Here is a 24,998-nt window from a genome sequence, read left to right as displayed (position 1 = left end):
ACTGTGAGCGTGGTTATTTTACAGCTTTTTAATAATCAGTTTCTTAAATCTAATTGGGAAAAATCTTGAGTTTGGTTTGCGATGGTAGCAGTTGAGGGAGGGGACAGCTCAATATATCGAGTGAATACAAAGCTGGGGCAAGCATGAAACGCTCGGTGTCATCTTTGTGGAGCCACTTCTCAAAGCGTGTGGGTAGATTCATGTGACATAAGTGGCTGCTGTGAACACACCTATAAAGACTTCAATAGGAAAAAACTTTGACAGGAAACTTATATTTTGTGTGACCCCGAAATACCTGATCTGTGACAGATATTTCTTCTCTTATTGTAATGTATGTGTAAAACTATGGAAAAGAACATTGTCTACTTAATCCCTTTAAGTTTATTCGTTAAGTTTGGTTTCTATTTTCCAGTGCAGTGTAGACTTCAGACTAAAATAAACTGTAGCAGTTGTAATTTTATTGTGTGACATTGTGTAAATATGCAACCATTTTTACCAGATCTGTATTTTGCAAACTTTGGTTTAAATTAATAGCACTCCTGGGGAAAAGCCAAAAAATTATAACTATGTAATGTGTTGTTTCAGAAAATGTAAATCAAACCACCACCAGTCATGAAACTTTATGTAGCGGTATATTAAAGTTGGTCTTAAAATGCTAGTGTTGTCATTTCGTCCTGCATGAAGTTTCAGATCTCTGTGTATTTATTGCCATAGAAATTTAATTGCATTAATGTAGTGTCTGACTGCTAATGAATAATTTCTAAAAGAAGTGGACTGAGGCTTTCTCAGTGTGTTATGTTTGCATCTTAATGAACGTTTTCTGCTTGGTCATGATCAAAATAGAAATACATTTACATAATGTTAATCAAGCACTTAGCGTTAGGAAAAGGGCAGGACTTTAATTTTTAGTGTGTGCATGCGTCTAACAAATTTAACAACTAGTTTAAACTACAAGATACTGTCACACTGAAAACTGACTATATTAACTATCCCTGCTCAAAGCTCTATATTAAATATTCTTTTAAGAAATTTTGTAGGCTTATATTTTATAACTCATTGCCATTGCTTGCTCTCTAGACATAAATCTTATCTAAACTTTCTCTAATTTTTCTCAACATTTTAAATTTAGATGATCATTTTCCATTTTTAGCTATTCAAAGAGTGATAATTCTTTTTTTGCTAGCTTGCTGCCACTTCATCATTGGAACTGGAGAATAACAAGTACGAAAAACCATCTGTAAAAAAATTTTTGTCGTGGAGCCTAAAAGAAACATTTTTTTCACTTTAAAGTGAAAATCTAACCCATTTAGAATTTAGAGAAACAGAAAAATAGAAATAGAGTTAGAAATAGCTATTTTTGGCCTATGGTATTGTCTATTCTCATTTGTTTGCTTTTAAAAAATGTTTTTTTATTCCAGTTAATAGTATTTTGTGTACAAAATGATGAAAGGAAGCACAATAAAATAATTAGTGACACTGCAATTAGAAAAAGAAAAAAGGCAGTTGTAGGCTGTTTTGATTAAGTAATATTTAAGGGGTTTTTTGGACACCTAATTGTATTTTTGCGCCCTTTTCCAAGATCTTCATGCATTTCATTGCTTTAAGTGACAAAGAAAAAAAAAACCAACAAAACCCATGCATTCCCAAATTCAGGGGGAAAAGGAGCTTCTGCCAGGGGGAAGGATGGTGAGGAAAGAGAAATAAGTATTGGTTCTGACTGTGAGAATGGACTCTTTTGACCAAAAGATAATGCCCCAATGCACAGAGAAGTAGTGAGATGGAAAGGTGAAAAATGTGGGAGAGAAGGGAAAAAAGGACATTCATAGATGAGACTTTTTTTTTTTTTTAAGTAGACCACTTTGCTTCCTTCAGTACCTTTGTTCAGAAATAAAATCATTCTGTGGTACTTGAATGCGTTGGCATTAAGGATGCTGTGAGCACCTATAGAAAGATGTGTCTGAGAGATTCTTTATAAAATTATTCTGTAGAGCAAAACATGCTATGCATCTTTACCTCTCTTTCTTTCAGTGGAAAAGAAAAACCCAAAGGAGAAACTGTTAAAATGCGCTTTTCTCATCTTTCAATGGCAAGTAGAGTAAAACTACAGGGACTTGTCACGTGCTCTCAGGTTTGTGGTGAGAATAGGATTATGAGGGAACTTATGGGAAGTACAAATACACAGTATACTCTGTTGCCCTTCATGCAAGGGGTTCCTGAACAGTGCTCTGCAAGTCCTTTGAAGCAGTCTTGTGTTGTTACCCCTTTGAAAGTGGAAACTTTCATCTATTCCCAATAATTGTACCCAGAATGTTTCTCTCGTGCCTGCTTTGAAATTTCAGTTTGGTCCTACCACGAGTAGAATCGGGTTATGTCTGATGTAGCAGTTCAGCCCTCCGCCAGCTCTTAATTGTCATAAAAATCCCAAGCAGACTGTGTGAAGTGACTCTTGTCCATGGTCTTCATTCTCACAGGTGGGAGCCACTGTTTTCTATTAACTTCTCACTGAGGTAAGTCATCCATTATCACTGTTAAAACACAGAGCCCTAGGCTGCACCATTTACTCTGTGGTAAGCTTACACAAGTTACTTTCTCTTGAAAGGTTAGCATATCTGTGTGTACAGGCATAGGCCAACAGCAGGAAGAAAAGGACTGAATACTGGTGAATAGCACAACAATTTACTTTCTCACTATTATATTCATCCACATATGGTGGCTTTATTCTTGTGAACTGTTTGATTTAGAGCCCACATATTTACTGAGAAAACTGCGAATGTTGTGTTGGTCACTTTCATTCAAAACCAAATAGTGATTTGGTCTTTGTGTTCAACCTCAAGCTCATCCCAAGCTTTCTTAGTCCAAAGTGCTATGACATTTCTAGGGCTGTACGCTATCGACAAAATGTCTTTCTCTCAGAACCTTTTCTGCCCCTCAAAACGTTGCTACCCAGATAGAGCAAAAATCATAATCTTCTTATGACTTTTGCTGTATTTTGCTATGGCTATTTAAAAAAGTACATCTCTCTGTGCAGTTTCCCTCAGCTCTCTGCTCTCTCTCTTCACTGAGCGGTATATTCATTGTTTACGATACTGGCTTAATCTATTGATAGAGATGGATCTGTGGCAAAGGGCTAAGATGTGAAGCAGGGCTGAGGAGGAGCAGACACATGGGCCATTCTTCTTCCTTGCTGCAGAATGGGGATTTCCCAGCCTCTGCCAAATCTGTTAGAGCTTTCCTCTGCAAAAGCTTAGGGTCCAGAGGAGTTGGCAGATACTACACTGACATCTGGAATTTTACGAAACAAAAAAATCTAATAAAACCACCTAACTTCTGCCATCACCTTCACTACAAATAGGCACTCTGGTAGTAAAGCGCAAGTTTAGTGACCAGCCTTGTAAAAACTATTACTGTTTTTGTGTTTATAGAGTTTGACTGTTTTACAAAACTATATAAAACAGTTGAGGTTGTACAGTGATTTTGTTTTAAGGAAGAATTGCAATGTTTTGATATCTCCATTTCCTTCTGAAAGGGAATAAATTTGTAGTTCACTGTTGTGAACCTTGGAAGTGTCTGAGTAATCTTTAAATTCATTATAATTTCACCCTCAGGGCTGGGAAGGGTAAACCCGTAGTGCTTGCAAGCTGATACATAATAGCTTCTTTAAAAAATACGTATTTACAACGGGCTTTTGTTATGAAAGAAGGAAGAGTGACCCAGTGTTCTCACTTTGAAAACAGATATCTACAGTCTTTAACTCATTCTTTCAAATATACATGAGTGTGTGTGTGTGTGTATGTATGTATGTATACATATATATAAACATTTTTTTTCCTGGAGAAATTTTTCCGCTGTCAGAGAAAGTTCCGATGTTGGGTGTCATTAGATATTCCACTGGGTCTCTGCGCTTCAAGGATGAAGAAATTGATCACTTAGCATAAGTTTGATTTGCATAAATGTGCTATATTTGTACTGCATAATTAGAGACCACCAGTAACAGCAGCTGAACATCACATGTCTGGAACTTGAAAAATTCTTTTCAGGTGACACTTGTGTTTTTTCCCCTCTGTCAAGGGTTAGTTTCATTTTTTGAAGTAGTTGAATAGAGAACTATGAAGCATTAGTTTCAAACATCTAGTTTAGATGTTAGCTATTAGCATGCTTACTGTATTAATTTTATATGCTGTATAATAATGTAAGACTGGCATTCTTTTAATTGATTTTTTTAAAGCAAAATATAGGCATAAAAAGCATATGGCTAATTTGTATTGGGAGATAAATCCCCAACAATATAGCATAGCCAACAAATATAACTGAAAAAAACAAATAGTTCCTTTTGTTGCAGCGTAGTGATCATCCAGATCTTGGCATGTAACGGAGATTTAGAAATAGAATTTCAGAGAGATTTGTGTTTGTCTGCTGTTCATCCTCACTCTGCAGAAGCTTTGAGATCTTTCAAGGTAGCACATGTGTTATCTAAAGTAAATATTGGACGAAATGTTTAAAAATTAAATTTGAGGTAGCAAATCTAGGCTACGAGAGACTCTGTCAAATATGAAGTGTAGCAAAACTGTTCTCCTATTGAGATTTCTGTACGTGTTGTGTAGGTCTTTGTCCTAAGGGAACTATTTTGCAACAGCCATTATCTTAAAATGCGGACACCTTTGGCAGCAACAGATAGTGTCCATTTTCCTAGATAAGAAGAATAGTATTGAAGCTATTGTCTACAATAGAAGTGTTTAGCTTCTTTATTCCCGTTGCTTTAAGTGTAAACGGAAACTAGGCAACAGCAACTTGGACATAGGCTCCTTTGAATTTGGGAGCATTTAAGATAAAGGAGTTAGAATAAGAATAAGAAGCAGGAGAGAGTTTATGGACTACTAGGTGTGGCACTGGAAGTTGGAGATGTAGAGACTGGGTGCTTAAGCAAAGAATGGCAAGGTGTGTCTGAGAAGACACTAGTGAATAAAAGACAAATAGGGCCATGGTAGCTGAATAAACACAGTTTTAGACTGTATTACAAAATACTTGGCATAAGGGTACACTAGCAAGCAGTTTTTAATGTTGGTTGTAGAGAGTTTTGTTTTGTTTTTTGAGGAACGGCAATAATTGATTTTGAGACAGAGAAAAGATCTGGTACTAAAATGCTGAAAAAATAGAAGGCCTGAGCTGCAAAACCTGACTTAATTGTCATGTTTGTTTGAGTTTTTTTCCCTAGGTGGCTTCACTTTTCACTTTCATCAGTTTCTGACTGATATTTGGTCTATTTCTTTCAATAGTAGGATACAGGAAGTCAAAGCAAGTACAGATTTCCAAAGTCCTGTAAAGAAGTCAACGCTCTGCCTTTCCACTGACACAACTTTGAGGAGAAAAGAGCTGGATGATAGATTGTTCTCTTTTAGTCTGAGGATCTGCATTCCAAAAATGTGTTTACTTTGGTCTGTCCGCACAGATACCAAGAGTCCTGAAGGGTCCTCTGGTTCCAGTATTTCACTTTGATATATTGCTGAATACTGGTGTACTCTCTCTGAAGAGAAGAGTGGCTTTGTATACTTGTTTCTTTATTTCAGTCTCTAATATATAAGCAATGGAATAGCTTGATTATATTTATAGAAATAGGTGCATTCTGTAGAATAGAAATTTGTGATGGGTAGAGTTCAAGGGGGGCTAAAGTGATCTCCCTAGTGTTTTCAGCCTGCCCACAGGCCTTTTGTATGTCATCTTATGTTTCCTCTGAGTTGGAAGTTACGAAAACAAAATCCATTCAGACAAGGCCTAATGTTACCTCATCCACCTTACGTATAAAAAGACAGTCTTTGTCCATCATTCTTCTGTATAGACAAAGCCAAATGTCCATTCCCCTCCAATTCCTGAGGCTTTTTAAACAGGCATTTGTGCTCATTCTTTAACAAAACAACTATAGAAAAAAAAAAAGAGGTGATTGGTTGCATAATACTGATGGTTGAGAGGCGAGATTCATTCCTCTCACTGCTTGTTTGTTTTTGTTCAGGTCTATTAAAAGCCTCTAAAAGCTTCTGAAACTGCTGCTTTTTTATGGAACTATTTCTTTACCTCTAGTGCACCTGGTTAGACCTTAAGGGCTTCTGTTTTTCTTTCATTGTAATAGCATCACAGCTGGTTATTGGGTATATTTTTGTGCTCTGAGATGATTTCCCACCACTTTTAGAGGTTTGTTGGTTGTTTTTTCTTTTACTTACTTGCTTGTACTGCAGTTATGTTTTAATGATGGTTTTCAATAAAGCCTAGGACTTGTTCTCTCTGGGTTAGGGGTAACAGAAGAGTTGCTATTCAGCTGCTTAGCGTAAAATAAAAAGGAGAACGTTGTTAATTGTAGATGACCAGCTTCATTAACTGTGTCCAGACATATATGGCAGAGTTCTGATACCCTTCCCAAGGGAAAGCTTGAGATAGCTGTGAACTGTAAGGTTTACTTTCTGCATAGACACTATTCCCAGCTTTTTTGTGCTTTTGTGTCAATGTATGCACCTGTATATACAAAAAAATTCTGCATGCGAACTTTGTTCTCTAATGGAGTATAGAATAATACAGCATATTCTAATTGATAGCCAACTTGTACATTATTTTCCTTTCCAGTGCTTTTCCTTCCTCACCGTTGTTTGACCGTGCGTAACATACTTTGGCCTCCTGAATTCACTACATTGCTTAGGAAATTAAGAACTTTGTGTTGGATGTGCTTGAAGTACAAACTGTTGTTAGCTTGGAGTAATTAATAGTAAGACCTGTGTTACTTAAATCGTTTTGGAGGTCATCGGTAATCTTGAAGGTTGGTTTGTGTTTAAGACTATCGAAACCGTCGCGAAAACTGTGTTGCTTTGCTTGTATTACATTTATGCAGAAAGACAAATACAATAGATATGGTAAATATGCGTGAAAACCTGATGTTGAAAGCTTTCCTTGGTGACTATAGGAAAAAAATAGTAAATTCAATGTAAGCACAGACTAAAATTTATACTACTATTGACCTATGTATTAGAGGAAACATTCCTGTAGTACTTGGCATATTCTGAAGTCTTGATGAAGTAATATTTTGGAGATTTGCTAGTTTTTAGGCAACTTTATGTTAAATATAAAGCAGTCGTCAGTCTGAGTTTATTTCCCAACAAACTGAGTACAATTTGAACGCAGTCCATTTAACATGGTATGTGAGGTATTTCAAGGAATGCCTCGCCCTTCATGTCCATATCTTTTTCCTCCCTTACCCCCACACTGTTCTTGGATGGCATGTTCAGCCCCTGTTATGCTGAGACTTGGATTTTTGCTGAAACCCTTCTATAGCAGTCTCTTTATTGCTCTTGAAAAGTATTAATATATGCTTTCCTTTTTTTAAGCCCTGGCTGTGAAGCAAAAGGTTCTGATTAAATGCAGTTCAAGACAGGACTGTGTTTCAAAAGAGTCATATGGATTGCAACAGCTGATAATGCTTACCCTTAAATTAAGGGAGCAGTTTATTTTTACGCTTTAACTTACTGTTATGTATCTTGATCTCTGGCAGTTTAGTAACTTGCATATCCAAATGAAATAACGAGTTTGCTACTCTATCCACTACAGTTTATTACACCTGATAACAGAAATGTTTAATACGTTTCTAGGCCATGATCCTATAATCAGCTCTTCTGACAGACCTCTGAAGCTTCATAGAGCTTCACTGTCTTCCACTGGTGTTCAGACGAAAGTAAGAATTGAATCAGAGAAGTCTGATTTTTTTAACTGCAACTAAAATATATTTTCATGTGCATTCTTTAGTAGATACTTTTGGTTTTGATCCTATATTATATACTTAAAAGTGAAAATGCATCTTATTTATGCCCATCTTATACACGAGTGACTTGAAAAAATATGAGTAAAAATAGATTGCTGTGTCATAGACATATAAATGAATTCCTTCTGACTTTTTTCAGTGTTTTGATACTGGCTAATGGAAAATGTTGAGTATATGCTCCCCTTCCCCCACCCCTTTTGACATAAGTTTGTGACAAGAAATCTGTAGCTAAATATCATTTGATAATTTCCATCTGTTCATGTAGAATAGTGTTTATAATGCAGTCGAGATTGCCGTCCAATGGAAATGTCCTATTATAGGAGGTAGTATGTACAACAACCACTTGAAAGCCTAATTAATTGTTTTGAGTGCTTCATTTAGTTTCTAGGGAAAGTAATCTATTTTAAAGACAACTTCCCTGATGCAGAAAGTTTCTACTAATTAACTAAAATAAGGCCTCATTTCCCTAGTTCTAGTATTCTTTTTTTAAAGAAAGGTTTCTATGGTTATACCATGATAAAATAATAAAATAAAATGCATGCCTAGCTTCAGAGGGAAAGAAGTATGCGTAGAAACAGAAGAGTGCTGCTAAGGCGTTTCATGGTAGCTAACGTCTTTTGTGATCTCTGCAGTGTGTTACCCAACTAGTGAGGACTAGATTAAAGAGCGTTTTGGGGTAGCAGATATCACGTTTACTTTGACAACTCAGGTGACTTTCTCAAGCGTTGAGAGTAGTTGATGAAAACATTGAAGCACTAGCCCTTGAGAGAAGTATGTCAGCATGCTTTCTAAAATGTAAGTTGCCATCCTGCACAGCTGGGAAGAAAGGTTTGGTGATGGGAACCAAGTATATCATGATGGTAAGAAAATGAAAAGGCAAATGAAAAAACCCTCTTAACTGCATTGTTCATCCTTTTCATCACGTGTCAGTCTTGATTTTTGCACAACTGGCTCTAAATTTTTGTATATTTGTCATGGACCGTACTGTCATAAAGGGTAAGTTATTGCTGCTCTTTAATTAAACTTTGCCATCAAATTGTCTTTAAATATCTTTACTACCTGAGAGTTCACATCTTTCACATTTCAATGGTAATCTGAATGCCATAATTAACATGAAAATCTTTCTAATATTTATCTGCTCAAGACTAACCTAGAGACAGCTGTATTGTGTGTTAAATGAGCCAGGATGCTGTGACTTCTAAATGGGACTGAAAGTTACCTCTGAGAGGGATAACTATGCTCCCCCTAGTGGAGATTTATAATATCCTAAATAAAAGCTATTTACAGCTCTCACTTCACAAAAAGAAGTTTACTTTATATCCATGTTGGATTTCCTTTCACCAGAAGTTTGTTGCAGACGTTTTAATGGCATGAACATTTTTGTGTGGTTTGCAGCTCAGTTGTTACCAGTTCAGCTGAAACAGTTTGTCTATAGATAAGCTCATTTACTGTGGTTTGTTTCCTGCACGGGGCAAGCCTGTGCAAAGAATGAAGTAGTAAGCCAGCTCAAGTTCAGAAGTTAGAGCTACTTATGTGTGCAGCCATGAGGGACTACTGGCCTATCATTTTGTAAAATGAAAGCCATTGAATTTGACTGCTTTTTTGATGACTATATTGAATGGATTAGTATCTGGGCTGAAAGCAGTGATTGTCCTCGCATGCTTATATCCACAACAGATGTGCAGAGACAGCGAGTCTGACTCCCACGGCTCTGTCTGGGCTAGACAGCGCCATTAAACTTCTGTCAGTGACACGATTCCCAGTCACATCACAGCTTCTTGCGCCGTCGTCCCTCTGATGTAAGGATATATGTTGGCTGTGTTTGGATGCAGTATTGTTTTTTCTTCCTTACAGAGGAGGTTTCACATCAAAATTGCCAAGAGCAAAAATTTTTTAAAAGCAACGATTAAACCAACTTCTTTTTCTCCTTCAAATGATTGGAGGACACACAAGTTCAACAGAGCTGTGGCAGCTCTACTTACTTTGTTTAATAAGAACGTGCAGTTTTGAAATGTGCTGCATTTTGAAATAGTTTCTACCATGTAGACGTAGTTTTTAGAAGTTAGTTTATTGCAGAAACTGTACTTCAGCTGAAGAACAGGTTAAAAATGGAGTTTGTGGGGCATACAAAAATTACTGAAGTTCCTGTGCTTTTAGGGTTTTTAAAATGGCACATACAAAGTCAAATGAAATTTCTGCAACCAGTTAAGTGTGCACACTTATACCATTGGCTACAAAGGGAGGATTTTCCTGTAATATGTGGAACAGAAGGAGAAAATTAGTAACTCTGACAAGTACAAATATTAGTGAAGAAGGGGTTTGAATTTTCTTCTTTTTTTTTTTTTTTTTCTTTCTCTTCCTGGCTCTGCCATATATTCTTGTAACCTCAGGCTTTTATCTTTGTGTTTCTCCATCTGTTAAATGTTAACAGCCCTGTCTGCAATTTCTGTCTTATTTCATAAACGCTTAACTACTTTGAGAAGCTCAAATGAAACCAAAATTAGCAGTAATGGTAGTATTTGGCTGAATACTTGTATTTGTTTGGTATTCAGATTTCAAATACTCAATATGAACAGAAGTACTTTCATGAGTTTTTTTTTCTCTGTCAAAGTATTGTCCCCCTTTCCCCTAATCTAACATCTTTTTGCTGATGTACTAAAATCAAAAGCAAGTGGCTGGTATCCATTGCTTAACCAAGGAGGAATGTGAAGTACTTGCAAAAAGTCCACTTCTAAAAGTAAATGGGCTTCTTACAAGTAATGGAGGCTTCATTTTTTTCTATGCCATGCCAACAATGTTCTGGACTACAAGAGAAATTATTTAATAATTTTTAGTGCAGTTAAGTTTTGTGATATTTTATTTAGATGCTGGCAAAATAGAATTCAAAGGGAGGTGCCCTATAGGGTGCCCTGGGGTGGCTACTATTTTAATCACTGTATCGTTGGGACCTTTGCTGTCTGCATTTGAGAACAGAGAGGAAAGGTCATTTGGACAGAAAATCTTCTTAAAAATTTGACATGAGTTTGTTGAGGAGAAAGAAAAAACAATTATGCATATGTACTGAAGTATGGCTTTACATCTTACTTTAGAGTTCTCTCCCCAATTGTCTGTGGGTTAGTAGTGTGCATAAATGCTAGTCCTGATCTGCAATGGTTTTGATACAGGATTTTCTTTTGATTAAAAAGTGACCCAATTTTCATTTATATGGTGGTGTTTGAAACATAGTGAGAATTTTTACTCTAAGTCAATTTTAAGTGCACAAATTGCTGTAAGCCCATGATATCCTCCTTCCTGAGAAGATGATAGCATGGTATGAACTAGGTGTCAAAAGAGGCGTGAAAACATTTTGAGGAGGCTGTTCAGAAGCTAAGAGAAGTTACTTTTATCTAGGAACTAAAAGTAATAAAGACTTCAGAAGTTATTTTAGTAAGAGCAAGGGAGGTGTGTATTTACAACTTGCATACAGCCAAAGTCTTCCTTGTTTTGAAGGATAAAATCATAGATTGCAGTAAAACCACGCTTGAATCAAAAGGCCAAGTGACTTGGCACTTGAAAAATGTGCAGTAGCAACATGGCTTTTGTATATGACTTTAAAAGACATTTGGAGATGTTGGGCTTTGGGAGAAGTACATTAATGCTAGCTTTCCAAGGAGGCAGAAGAAATGTGATCGTTCCTAGACCCTAGCAGGTCGTCAGAGGTCTAAGTGGCTCATCAGATGAGAACTGTGGGAAGAGGTGCCCTGATTATTGGCATGGTGGAAGGAGCATATGAGAACAGACTAACGCTATCTGAAAGGTTGCGAGAAGGATGATGTAGCAAAAATTTTAAAGGTTCAGAAGGAAATAAGGTAGTGCACCTGAAAGGATTGGGTATGCAGATGCTGTTCTGTAACAGGCATACCTTATTGCTAAATTACTTGCTATCAGACAGTATAAGCTTGTCTATTTATTTACAAAGCACCAATTAACAGAACTCCTTGCGTGGGAACTTCAGTGCTCCCTCACCCCCCACCCCCAGCACAGCTGCTTGATTCCTTTGTGTTGCCTTTTTAGGAGGAACGTAAGTTGTTGCCCTCTTTAATAAAATTGATGCTTATATTTTCCAGAAAGGTTACAAAGTCCAGTGAAGAGAGACGGGCACGAATGAAAAGAGAGGGTGATAGCCTTAAACTTGACATGAGTTATAGCTAGAGGTAGAACAGTGATTGGGAAGAAATGAAGGAAAGGGTTTTGCAGATTTTTGCTATTATACATTATGGAGCTACTCTTGAACCAAGCAGTGCTGTAAAGGAGTATGGCCTCTCTGGCTTTCACCCCTTTCTGCGCAACCCTGTGCCTGAATTGTTACTAATATGGTATGTTTGTTAGAGCTCTGTTTCATCACAGTTATCGAATTACCTGCAGTAGTAGAAGAAATGTGTTCCTCTGCTTCTGCCAGGTGTTACCACCCCTGTGGAAGAGACAAGGGAGTGCATGCTTTTCACTTCCAGCTGCAACATATTACCATTAAAATAATACTTGTTGCTCTATGGGTAGATACCTTTGCAACCACTGCAACTAAATTTGAGGATGGTGAGTCAGCCTTCTTTGTTCTGATTTTCTTCCTTATGTAACAATGTTGTCAGAGAGTCTGTGTCATGGCAAAGAAGTCCTTTTCGTATTATGCTCTTCTCACTCATCTGAAAAATAACTTCAGTGTGTGACATGTCTCTGGAATGTAATATGTCATCTCCCTGGGAACAGAATTCACCAGTGGTATTTTTTTGGCTTTTAAGTATCCCAAATAAATAGGCTATTTCTTATGAAAAACTGTATCAGTCAATATGTCCTCCCACAGAAGTTTATAATAGTCTTCCCCCCACCCCTCAGTAATGACTTGGATTAAAATATCTCTGACTTAATACTCCAAAGAAATAACTTTCCTTTTTTGTGTATGAAATTGAAGTTTGCATGTTTTTTCACATATGCTTTGTTTGTCAGCAGATCAAAAAATTCCTTACATGGGTATAGTGTGTTAACATAAAAATGAACTTTTCAACCTTGCTACTCGTGTACACAAAAATTGGTAATTGAGACTAATGGAATTTGAGGATGATGACTTAATCTAACAGCAAGGCAAATTTAAATCATACATATGGAAACTATGTGCGGGTGCCAGAGACCTAAACCAAAAGAAACTTGGGAATCTTGGGATTCGCGTATGGAGATGTGAAGAACAGAGGACAAGAACTTGTTTTAGATGTGTTTTCAATAGCTCTAACACTAGCATAGAAAGAAAGAGCTATGTCTGTACCCCTTTCCTGGGGAGAGCTGACAGGAGACCAGTATCTGCCTCTCTGCAGAGTGCCTAGTTCTAAAAGTCACAGACCTTGTTCCTTTGGGAAGGCAGGCCATGAGGTATTGGTTTAATAATAGGAAATTTCATCCAACGTTTGTTTCAAAATAGTTTTAGCACTGCTATTCTTAAATGTGTTGACTGGGGCGTACATGATTTGAAATGAAGGTAAAATAGTTAAGTAGCTCAATACTAGCAGTTCAAATCACTTTCCCTGTGAATGACAGCAAAAGGATTATTCCCTTACAGAACCCTACAGTTTTCAGCCATGTTAGAAATGGGTTAATGCTAGATTTTGTGCTATTGACTATTGTTGGGAGCAGATTACTTTGCTTGTATAAAATAAAATCTGACAATTTAAAGTCTTAATGTCTGCAAAAGATAATCTAACCAAATATGCGGGTGTTCCCAGTTGTTGGGTTTTTTGTTTTGTTTTCCAAGACCACTCAGCTGTTTATATGCTATTATGCAGTGTGCAATTTGTTATGTTAACTCTACTTCAAATGCCATCAAAGTGATAAGTAAATTTTCATGAGCTTTTTGGCTGTTCCATGGGCTTTTTAAGATGAACATGAAATACTAGAAACATGTCTTGATTCCTTTTATTTTTTTTCCTGGTTTTAGCGAAGTGTCTTTAGGAATTCTTCTTTTTAACTGTTATTTCAGTGGCATTGCATTTTTCTGTAGTTACGACTTTTAGTAGGCTGAGTAAGGATGCACCTTCTGATGGTGAATAATTACTGTGTTGCAGTCTTGATGGATTGTTCGAGACTGATAGATATGAAACTATTGTATCCCTTACAGCCTTGCTTTTTTTTGTTTTGTTTTTAAATTTTTGCAACAGCTACCTAAAGTGCCCTGAGTGAATTGCTGGCCTTTTTGTTCTGATCAAATTTTCATCAAATAGTCCCCCTCCCCCCAAATCAGTCCTTTTCTGAACAAGGAGAAAAAATAATTCTCATGCATGAGATTTCTTTTTAATTAAAGCTTAATCCAGTGTAAATCTGGATTAACTCCCAGAGGCTTTCAGTGAGCAGCTGGCTCTGTTGCCACTGGGAGTATTTTTTGTACAGATACACTTTACTGCACACCTAACGTATGCTAGGGTGTTTCTGTTTTTGCAAGGAGTGGGAGTTCCTTATCATGTGGATATGACACCAGATAAAGCTTTTGTCTGTATAATTTTGATTTCACTAACTAGTGTCTGGCTATAAAGAGTTTTCGGGGTGGTGGTGTTGGAAAGTGAGTTTGTTTAACTGAATGGAGTATGACGGCTGCTATTTCTTGACATGGGGAGAAAGAACTTGAAGGTTTGCGTTAGCTGGCTAGTTGTGTCACGAGTGTACATTAAAGCATGGCTTGAAACTAATCCAGGAGTTTTCGTGAAAACCCAACTGAACTTCCAGGGTGAGACCAGAGAGGGTACATATTTTAGTAATAAAGACTTGCAAGCTTTCCTTTTTAATGTTCTCTCTGTTGCCTCTTTGAGTCCACTGTGCCACTGCTCCTTTTATTGCTTTGAAAGTCAGAGAGGAAGGACTACTGTCAAAGCTGGTGATTAAATTGTTTTATTCAGAAAGGAACCAGGTCACTGCTGCATGTATTTGTTTTCCTAGCTCTGCTTGGTTTGGTTTGGACCCCAAGGTGTGAAGTGTTATGGGATATAGCAAGGAGATATTTGCAGAGGTAATTTAAGAACTAATTTATTTAGTGTTCACTGTGGTTCCAGCATTTAACTCGGAAAGCTTTTCTTGTTTTTCATTTTTTTACAGTGGCTTTGATTGAGGTTCCTCAAATGTAATTTTTCGGTGCTGTATGTGTTGTTAGAGCTTACCTTTATTCATGTTTATCTTTTTCATCTCCATTTTATATGATGTCTTTAGACTGAGATTAGAAGAACAAAAAGATACTGCTGGTACTGTCTGTATTTGTTGATATACATTGATTTTTAAGATATGTCAGCTGGTAAATCTCGCAATTACCATATTGCAGATTTTAGAGGAAAATAAGGCATGTTTTGAATTTGTATATAAAGCAACCAGGGTATACAGAATTAGACTGAAGTTCTTAAAACGAAGCAAAGAAGAGTGAGGTAAATGGGTTTCACAGAGAAAACAAACATAAATATAATCAAAGGCTTATCTGGCAGACATTTAAAATGTAAATAAAATTAATTCTGTTATGACTTTCAACAGTGGGGCTCATTCAGCATGCAGACTTGTTTCTGTTTTTTGTCGTCCCCCCCCCCAAAGGACTTTACAGAAACTACTATAACTACTTTAGAATCAGAAATCATGTTTATCATAGCAAATGCTTAATCTGTACACATCCAGTGTTAATTAAGCAAATATCATACCATATCTATTAGTACCATATATAGTTATCATAAGCTGCTTATTGGTACTGTAACTTCCTGAGATTCCTAATAACATATTTTGATCTTCTACCCAGCCATGTCAGTTGCTGCTCTGATCAGAAAGTAACGTTGTTTGCCCTTTTCCTTTTTTGGCTCTTAGACCAACTGGTGATATTTTGTTTTCCAGATTGGGTTAGTTTAGCCAAGAAGAGTGAAGACAAGTGGCGATATAAGTGTAGTGTGTTGGAAATAACAGTACATCCTTGCAATTAGTTTTGCAGAGTGTATTGGTGGGTTATTTTCGTACAGCATTGTCCATAAATATAGGTCCTTAAATGATTTTTAACAGACAGTTTAATGATCCTTTTTTCCTTTTACGTTAGCTACTACCCTTCTGGAAAAAGTAAATGATTGTATGTCTGGAGAAAGCTTGTAGAAAATCCAACTGTCTCCATTTAGCAAGAAAAGCTGGAGTCAGATGATCTATATTGATCTTGCTTCCTTTCATTATTTGAAATTGGATTTTGCTTGAGGGAGTGACATGCACGTTTGTATAGTGGAACACTTGTGACAACTGTATCCATGTATACAACAGTTCCATTACCTTTTCTTGCTAACACCTAAGACCTATATTACAAGATTAAGACACTATAATAAGTAAGAACAAGCCCTGCCATTAAATAATAAACTGCAGTTTGGTATATAGGGTACAAATCCCTAATTTGCAAGTATTTTTCATTGCAGTTTTTGTAGTTACAATGCTTCATAATAGTTCACCATAAAGAGCACGTGGTGTTCTCAAAAGCCTCAAACCTTTTCCCTCTGTGATTAAATCCTTCTCTTTTGCATCCATCTATTTTTCAAGATTTATCTTCTTAAAGGACCCTAGAATTACAAGTGTTGGGGATAGGGGAGGAGTGTCTATTGTGTTTGCTCTCATGCTAATTCATTAACTTGAATTTGACGCTTGTGTCAAACTGAAAAGGTCAGACTGATGTTGGAGAGTTTATGAAGCTATTTGACATCCGGTTGTTTTTAAAGTAATAAATCTTCCCACTACTTCATGCTGCCTAAAATATATCTATAATCCTTGTGCAGCTTTGTAATGAATATTATTTGCAATATAGTGATGCTATAGTTACAGTTGAAGATGTACTTTTAATACAGATCTTTTGTTTTCCAGCATTTATAAGTTTTTCAAAATGTTGTATTTGAGGGGAATGAAGCCTTCTCTTTCTTTGGTTTGTGTAATGTTATTTCACAAAAAAAAAGTCTGCTACAAGTAAGTGTATTTCCAGGAGAAATCTCACCTGTTGGGGTATCTGAACTTTGGTCTATAAATACAATTCATCTGGCCTGAACCTTTTCATGGTGTTTTGTTTAGTGCGGCCATTACTGGGGCAAACTGAGATGCAGACCTTTACCTGGGCAGCTAACACACAGATTGACTTTACAGTACATGCATGGTATGTCTGGTCACATATTAGAAGAGATACAACATATTTTTCATTAAAATAAACTATAAGGTCTCATTTCTAACACAGTGAGTATCACTGCCCTTTTAACCTTCCTCTTTTCTGAGCTAGTCACACTGACAAACTCAGATGACTACTGTAGATCTAAAATTCGATCTGACCTTTTCATTTTAAAGGTCTATAATATATTTTAATTCATTTTAAGTAGTTACACGTGTTCAAAATTTGCGTGATATGCTGTTGTGTAAAAGATAACAGTGTTTGTAGTGTTTAACTGTCCTGGTGACAGAAGGCCGGTGTGGGCGAACAAGCAACTCCTGACCGAGTTGAAATACAAGAAGGAAGTACAGAGAAGGTGGAAGCAGGGGTGAGCTATCGACATGGAGTATAGAGGGACTGCCTGAACCGGCAGAGATGGGGTTAGAAAAGCCAAAGTTCAGCTAGAGTTAAACCAGCAAGGGATCAGAAGGGCTTTTATTGACAGTATATTGACAGCAGAAGGGGGGCTGAAGAATTGTGGGCATGCCGCTCACTGTGGCAGAGTATGCAGAAAAGGCTGAGGTGCTCCATACCTTTCTTTATCTTGTTTTTTTTATTGGTAAGGTTTACCCTCAGACCTCCCAGGTCCCTGAGCCTAGCAGCACCATCTGCAGCAGTGAAACATTAACCTCAATAGAAGATCATCAAGTTAAGTAGCACTTCAAAAGACTGGATGTAGACGGGATGCATTCAGGAGCGCTGAGCGAGTTGGCCAATATCACTATAAGGTCATTCTTGTCTTTGAAAGGTCGGGGTGAGCAGGCAATGTATCTGATGACTGGAAGAAGCCCTCAAACATCTTCAAGTGGGCAGGGAAGAAAGATTTGGAAAATTACATACCTGCTCACCTAGCCTCAGTTCCTGGGAAGCTTATGGAGCAAATTTTTCTTCTGGATGTTGTTTTTAACCACATGAAGGGCAGGAAGGTGACTGGGAACAGTTTGGCCTAGCGTGCAGATTTCATCTTTCAACTGCTCTGCTCAACAGAAAACTGTGAGGAAAATGCTTGAGTCTGCACGTTAGCTATAGTTTAAAAAAAAAAAAAAAAAAAACAACTAAGAAATACATGAACAGAACTTAATCTTGAAATACTGTGTTCCTTACAAATGCAGTTGATAAACTCTTTCTCAAAAATATGCAGAAAAATGAGCAGTGTAGAATATGACGTTAAAATTAGCTCAGGGGGTATGTTTGGGACAGTGATTTTACTGCTGGGTAAACTTTTCTTTTTTTCATTTAATTACTCTTAGCAGTGTCACGCACTAATCAATACAGTTCTTTCTCTGTTCTAAATGAAGGCTAAGTAAAAATGCTATATTGAAATTAAATTATGAGTATCAAATGCTAATGAAACTATAGCAGGTTTTTTAGCACTGCTACTAATTTTCAGACAGCTGCTGCATTAGATTTCAGTTAAATGATCTCAGTTTCTAGCTTGAGTTGCTTCCTTGCTGCTCCTTGTGTCTGTGTTTTTTATTGTTTTTTTTTTAACCAGTTGCATGAAGCACCAAATGCATTTGTTGGAGTCTGAAAATAATTATTTTGTCTGGACTATTCTTTTTCCTTCTATTCTAAAGATCCATTAACTACTATTAAAGAAAATATTCTGGCCATGTTAGTTCTAAGTGTTCACTAGGCTACTGCTTTTTACAGGAGAAGATCTTGACAAAGTCTTTTATACCTGTTCCTGTTCATATCTTAGTGGAAAAAAACAAGCTGGTATGAAATTTTTAAAATTATTAGAATCTTCTAGTACTAAGGCAGCTGAATTTTTTTGACTTTCCATGACTGACGGTTTCTGCTTCTGTATAGGAATAATATTTTACTTTCTTTAATATGAGAACCGAATTGGTTAATTCCAGTTTTAAGAAAGGTCACTTAAGACAACTGTAGCTAGTTGCTCAAGATGATCAGCGCTGAAGTCCCTTGGACCAGTGTCAGAGCACTGTAGTTACAGAAGTACAAAGAAAGGTTTTGTGGCACTTTACAACATCCCGGTGACTCACCTAGAATTGCCTTTGAAAGCAGTGAACTTTTGTTAATCGACAGTAAAGAGACGGCAAACTTCTTGGAGTGCTTTGGAGGGGGAGGAGGAAGTAAGTAGGAGAAAGCAAAGGCTTGCCCACAGTATTGTTTGGGTTTAAAGTCGTGAAGTTGCTGAAGAACCAACGTAGTGATTGTGCTGTTAAGATGACACGCATTGAATACGACATAAAACTAAAGCAGAGCGGAAGCATTTATTTCAGTGTTTCTGAAAGAGTTGAAATCAGTCAATTTCTACAGCCTGCTGAGAAGCTTCCTGCCGTTCCTCAGCTGATGGGGAGGTTTCACAAGTATGGCAAGTGCACAAGAGAGAGAGAAGAGAGAGTCTTAAGTAATATCCATAAACACGTGTAGAGGGAAGATGGACGTAGATGACAAGGAGCTTAGTTTAGGTAAGTAGGATGGTATGATTTGAATTACTCTCCCAGATACTCAGTTAACTTAACTTTGATAGCCAGCGCAGCTCAAAATATATTCTTCGTCCGAAGTGGTAAGGGCTAAGGATGTAGGAGAAGGAAAAGTTTCTGTTTTGGGTGGATCTTTTTATCCTTAAGAAATCCAAGGAAGTTTCTGGAGCTTTTATGAAAAATATGAGGAATTTAAGTGTATGAATTTTTTAACCTTTAAGTAGTTAAAATCAGTGCTGCTCTATTTTGTTTGGGAAAATAATATTTTGCATACAATTAATGCTTAGATATAAAATAAATGCTAATGAATTTGTCTCACTTAAGAGATTCATCATCTTGAATGTGGAATCTGGAATACAGACAGATACTACTTACAAACACAATGACTTTTCTCAGTAATTATTTTATAATTATTTAATTGAGTTTTCAGATACTTTTATAGGTATGTATGGTTCTAGTGTGTTTTCACTGGCAGTTTTTACTAGTCGAGATCTTACGAAGACAGAGCTAGGCAATCAAACTTGGTCTGTTCATTTTTCTCCCTGTGTCACTTCTTAACTTTTAAAGCCGTTAATGACAAACTAGTTGAATTTGACTTTAAAGAGCAGAGATCTTGAAGATAAATTGTTTCAAAATTTTGATAATCAGTGGTGGGATACAGATTGAATGCTACTATTAGTGCTTCTGTTGAAGGAGAAGACATAACTCACCATAATGTGCTCTCTTCCGGTATCATCCAGCTGGCAAATGAAGCCACTGGTAACCATGGTATTCCCTGATTTTTGCTGCAAGCAGATATCTCAAGGAAATAAGTCATGGAAAGATGCTGGTAGTTACAGCCATGACAGGGAAAAGGGTTTTGAAGGTGAAATAGCCAAATCTATGAGAAACCAAGCTTGTTCCGTTGTTTTACAAATCAGCTACTTCTGTCCATTGAAGAAATTCTGCAAATAGTTCATCTGCTGGTGAATAATCAGTGTATCTATATTTTTTTACACCAAGTGTCTATGGTACATCTGTGTGCAGGCTCTCCTTGACGTGAATGAAAGTTTGCACAGGAAACGACTGCAGATGACGGAACAGCATTTCCCCCACCCGGTATTGAGAGGATATTATTTATTACAGTGAATCCAAACAGGCTGTAAAGAGTGAGCCTTTTACTCAGAGTACCACTCTCAAGAGTGTTCGGAGTACCACTTGTTTAAATGCTGGTCAAGTTTTAAAATTGATTTAGTTAGTTGATGCAAAACTTCTGTGTGGACCGTCTTGATCCAGTTGAGAGGTTTGGCTCTTGACAATTTTGCCTAGCTGTTTTCCTGAAAAAATCAGATTGAAATTGAAAGCAACGAGACTGTAGGACATCATTTTGTCCACAGGGTCTCTAATGAGATGTGACCTAACCTAAATGAATTGATAGGTATATATACTTTTTTTTTTTCTTTTAAATTCAGTGAAACCATTCCAACTTCCTCATAGAAAGTCCCTGTAATCGAAGTTGAATTTGCAGGGCTGTCATCTAAAGACATTTTTTAGTAAACAGAAATATATTTAATATATGGCTAGCAGCAACTTCCTTCCCATCTTCCATATTTAAAAAAATCATTAAAACATTCATTGCAATTCAGAAAAGAATCATGTAAGCAGAGTTCATTTTTCAACTATTGACAGCAATGCTGCTTACAGGAATACGTAAATATCAATTAATTTTGTAGACCAGCAGATGAAGTAGGCAATCAGGACATAGAGAATTTGAAGCGTTGATAGGCATTTGATTAACATTGTATCTGAAAGACAATTGAGTTTCACGTCACCATTACTAGACCTCTTCCCTGCAATAAATAAATAAAATTCATGTGGGTCAAATTACGTTCCATTTTAACAGTTAGGTTGACTCTTCAGAAAGCAGCAGAGAAGCTTCCTGACTTCATAGGAAACACTGCAAACTTTTCATAACTGAAAAAATACACATTTTTACAAAATGTGCAATTTTCTTTATTATTAATGGACTACAATAAAATAGACTGTTAGAATGGAGAAACAGGTCAGATGGTGTCAGGTGGCTTATATGCTTCTCACTAGCTTTATCTTCCCTAGCACTTCAGCAGTTTATATCCTGTTCTTTATTTCTGGTTTTGGATTTAATTGTTGCAGTTACTTCAAAAAGTTGATTTCAGTTTTTCATCATAAAAATTAGTTTTCATTTTGATTTGCAATTAAAGCCTACTTTTTGTGTGGTAGTAAAAGCGTCAACATACTTCATGTCTGTGGCAATTCTCCGTTCAGCATGGGCTTTTGCTTTCCCCTTAGAATATTACGTTTAAGGTGATTGTATGCTATAGCTTCTCTGCCGGTTGCACCTAATCATACGTATTCATTTTATATCTTATGCATAGCCTTTAAAGTTCACTTACCACACTCAGTCTTGAGTCATCGTGATTTCAAATATCTCTTTACAGGAGCACTTCTTGGCACTCTTTAAGAATCATGTCTGTTTGTCACAAATGTTTCCTTCATACCCATAAACTGGGAGGCTTTCCTCAGTACCTTCCAGCCCTGTCAGCTTTGGGGTTTTGTGAAGTAATCGTTTGAATCCAGAGGAGGCATGTTACACTAGAAATAGAAAATTAAATTTACATTGATTTCATTTCAGCCTTTCAAGATGCTGTTCAGTATCCATGTAGCTTTGGGCAGCCAAGCAGTTAAGTTGTGTCCCTATCTGATCCAAACGTGGCAAGAAGGGAGTCACTGGTTACTTTTCATTGTAGCTGTCTTCAGTTGGATGAAACCTGAGATAGTTGCCTCATTGCTTTCCAAAGCAGGAGGTTTGCCAGCAGTGATGGGAGAGGTAGCAAATGAGAAAGGAAGGAGCAAAAACTGTGACTGACGTAGTGGGGAGCAACAGATGTCATGTGGAAAATTGAGATGTACTCAATAGGCATGTTCTACAAACGTTTTCATACTGGTATAACTTAGTTATAGGGTGTGAGATACAAGCATATGAGAGAGAGAGTTTAAGCTTTGAAGCATTTCAGACAGATGGAAGTTTGTGGTTGAAGACAACTTGTGTGGAATTATAGGCTAGTGGTGTTCACAGCTTAATGGTTCTGTTTTAAAAGTGGTTTTATGTTTGAATTACATATGTGGTGAAAGAGAATAAAAGCAGCTGAGTTACAGGAAGCAAGAGAAGGAAAGACCAACAGCTGCTCTTGTCTTATAGGTGTGTAATCCAGAGTGTCATGCCCTATATGGGAACCTAACATGGAGAATTGCAGGTTGGTCTCGTGGTACCAACTTCAGCTTGCGCTGTTGGCCAACATAAATTTCTTTAAGTACATTATTAAAAGTAGTATCAAAATAAGTGAATAGGGAAAGATGCTTTGATATCTGTTTTGTAAATCATATTAAACTATATAATTACCTAGAACAGAGCAAACGCTTGTCTGAATCAGCATGGAGTATTTGGTATTCAGCAGCAAAAATAAATAAAAAAATAATGCTATAATAGTCTGCTTTTTATTTTCCAAATAGGCTTATGGCACTTGAAGAGTTCAGTTACTCAGAATATTATTACCCTTTGTATAAACGGAAAAATGGTTTGTTTATAAAGTACTCATCTTGGCAAAGTGTATCTTGTTCATAGCTTGTTTTTGCCATGTTTTAACGTGTTTGTATTTCAGTACTCAGAGGTTACTTTTTACCTTAACGTTAACTGTTTCATAAGCATCTCTTGCTTCTGTTCTTATCAAACTTGAAATTAATAAATCTATTTAGATTTTTGCAAAACCATTTATTGTAAAGCTTTACGCTTGGGGCTTGTCTTAACTGGAATAAGGACAACATTAGTTGCATCTGAATTTCAGTGCCTCTACACAGTTAATTGACTAGACCTGTACTGTTAGTGATTCTACTGTTTTTGGAAAATTCATATTCTGTACTCTAATTTTCTTGAGTTATTCCTTTTATTGTATTTTTTAAATAGTGGGTATTTCATAGAAGTTGTTTGGGATTTATTAGGAAAGATGCCACTAATTGATGCATTAGAGACTTTTGTTTAAAGACGGTGGCTTTCGGTAGCGTTAACCTGAGTAATAGAATATGGTACATATTCCCTTAATTCCTTTTTTTTTTTTTTTTTGTCAGTTCATTCTGTGTCAGGCCAGCTCACCTTTTATTATTCATGCATTTTATAGATTAAGTTTTGCTCTACATGTGTCAGAATTATGTAACAGCAAGTGTTTCCTTTATTGGTAAGGAGATATTGCTTTTCACCAAGTTATATTTTGCATTTTAAGGTTTGAATTTCAAAACTGACAATATTACATTAAAATTTTGTGTCTGTTACCCTTAACAGAAAGGGCCATTGCAAGACACGAAGTCAGAGAAATAGAACAACGTCACACAGTAGATGGGCCCCGACAAGATGTGGCAGTGGATGAAGAAGATGATGTGGTGATTATTTACAATAGAGTACCTAAAACTGCCAGCACATCCTTCACAAATATTGCCTATGATCTTTGTGCAAAGAACAAATATCATGTTCTACATATCAATACAACCAAAAATAATCCTGTTATGTCTCTGCAAGATCAGGTAAGCTGCTGCATTTGAGGTGTTTTTATTAAACAAGGGGAAAAATAAAGAATAATTATATGCTATTGTAAGCATATGTGATTTGATGGAATTGGCTTTTATTACTTTATTTTCCATTTTTCCAAAATGAATGAATTTCAACATAATTTTTACACTTTCTTTGTACATGAGGAGAGCAGATGTTATTTCAATAAGTAATAGGTGTAGGGTTTTGTACAATAATGTTTGCCGGGCATCTCCCTTTAAAGTGGATGAAGTCTTACATGCTTTCCTCTTTGGTCCTGGTTCTGTGTTTCTTCAAGTAGTTGTCATTTGTGTGTGTATGCTTTTTTTTTTTTTTTTTGGGGGGGGGGGGGGGGGGGTTGGTGGGTTTTTTTTTTTTTCCAATAATAATTTTCTGCTCTTGGTGAGTACACATGCAGGGAACCCAAGTCAGAGGTCTAAAACATCATTTATGTCCACTGGGCTGTAAAGGAGATATTGCCAAACTCTTGGGTACATACTACTACTGGTTGTATGCTGATCACCTTAAGATGATATGCAGCAGAAGCTGTTCCGCATTGCAGCACATCTGCACATAGGCTCCCAGGTCCTCTTGCTGCGTGCCTACAGGCAGAAGCAGCTCAGCACAGCTGTAGTCTGAAAAAAAAAAAAAAAAAAAACGAAAAACAGATGATAGCCAGATCTCCACTTGCAGTTCAGTATGTGAGAGAGTGAGGTAGGGATCTCAGTGGAGGGGACACAGTGAGCTTGCAGTGGGATTTGGGACCTGTTTTGTGATAGCGGGCCTATGTCACTGTTGGGATTTTGGTGTTATGGAATTCCCTTCTTAAATTTGCAGATGGTAAGCACAGTAGTGACAAGAGTATCTGAGAAAACAGCGGGATAAGCATGAGGGTCTAGCTGTCTGAAATTTCTTCTCCAAAGTGGTAGCTGGAAATGGCAGAGCGTTCTCTTA

The 24,998-nt window shown here is 36.9% G+C and overlaps 1 protein-coding gene across 3 annotated transcripts in view; it reads left to right on the top strand.

The window, feature by feature from the left end:
• The window catches only part of HS2ST1 (heparan sulfate 2-O-sulfotransferase 1), an 87,926-nt gene that overhangs the window by 44,852 nt on the left and 18,076 nt on the right, over positions 1-24,998 (top strand). The window contains exons 1-2 of one of the 3 annotated variants that reach the window (XM_068952606.1): positions 17,668-19,435; positions 23,802-24,040. In XM_068952606.1, coding sequence (XP_068808707.1) covers positions 19,405-19,435; positions 23,802-24,040 — 270 coding nt within the window. In that variant the 5' untranslated portion in view covers positions 17,668-19,404. Of the gene's footprint in view, positions 1-17,667; positions 19,436-23,642; positions 23,698-23,801; positions 24,041-24,998 lie in introns of those variants that run through there. The other 2 variants (XM_068952605.1, XM_068952604.1) reach the window with 2 other exon arrangements.

The sequence above is a fragment of the Struthio camelus genome, chromosome 8 (genome assembly GCF_040807025.1).
Source record: "Struthio camelus isolate bStrCam1 chromosome 8, bStrCam1.hap1, whole genome shotgun sequence".
NCBI classification, from domain to species: domain Eukaryota; kingdom Metazoa; phylum Chordata; class Aves; order Struthioniformes; family Struthionidae; genus Struthio; species Struthio camelus.
This window is presented reverse-complemented; position numbering and strand designations above follow the sequence as displayed.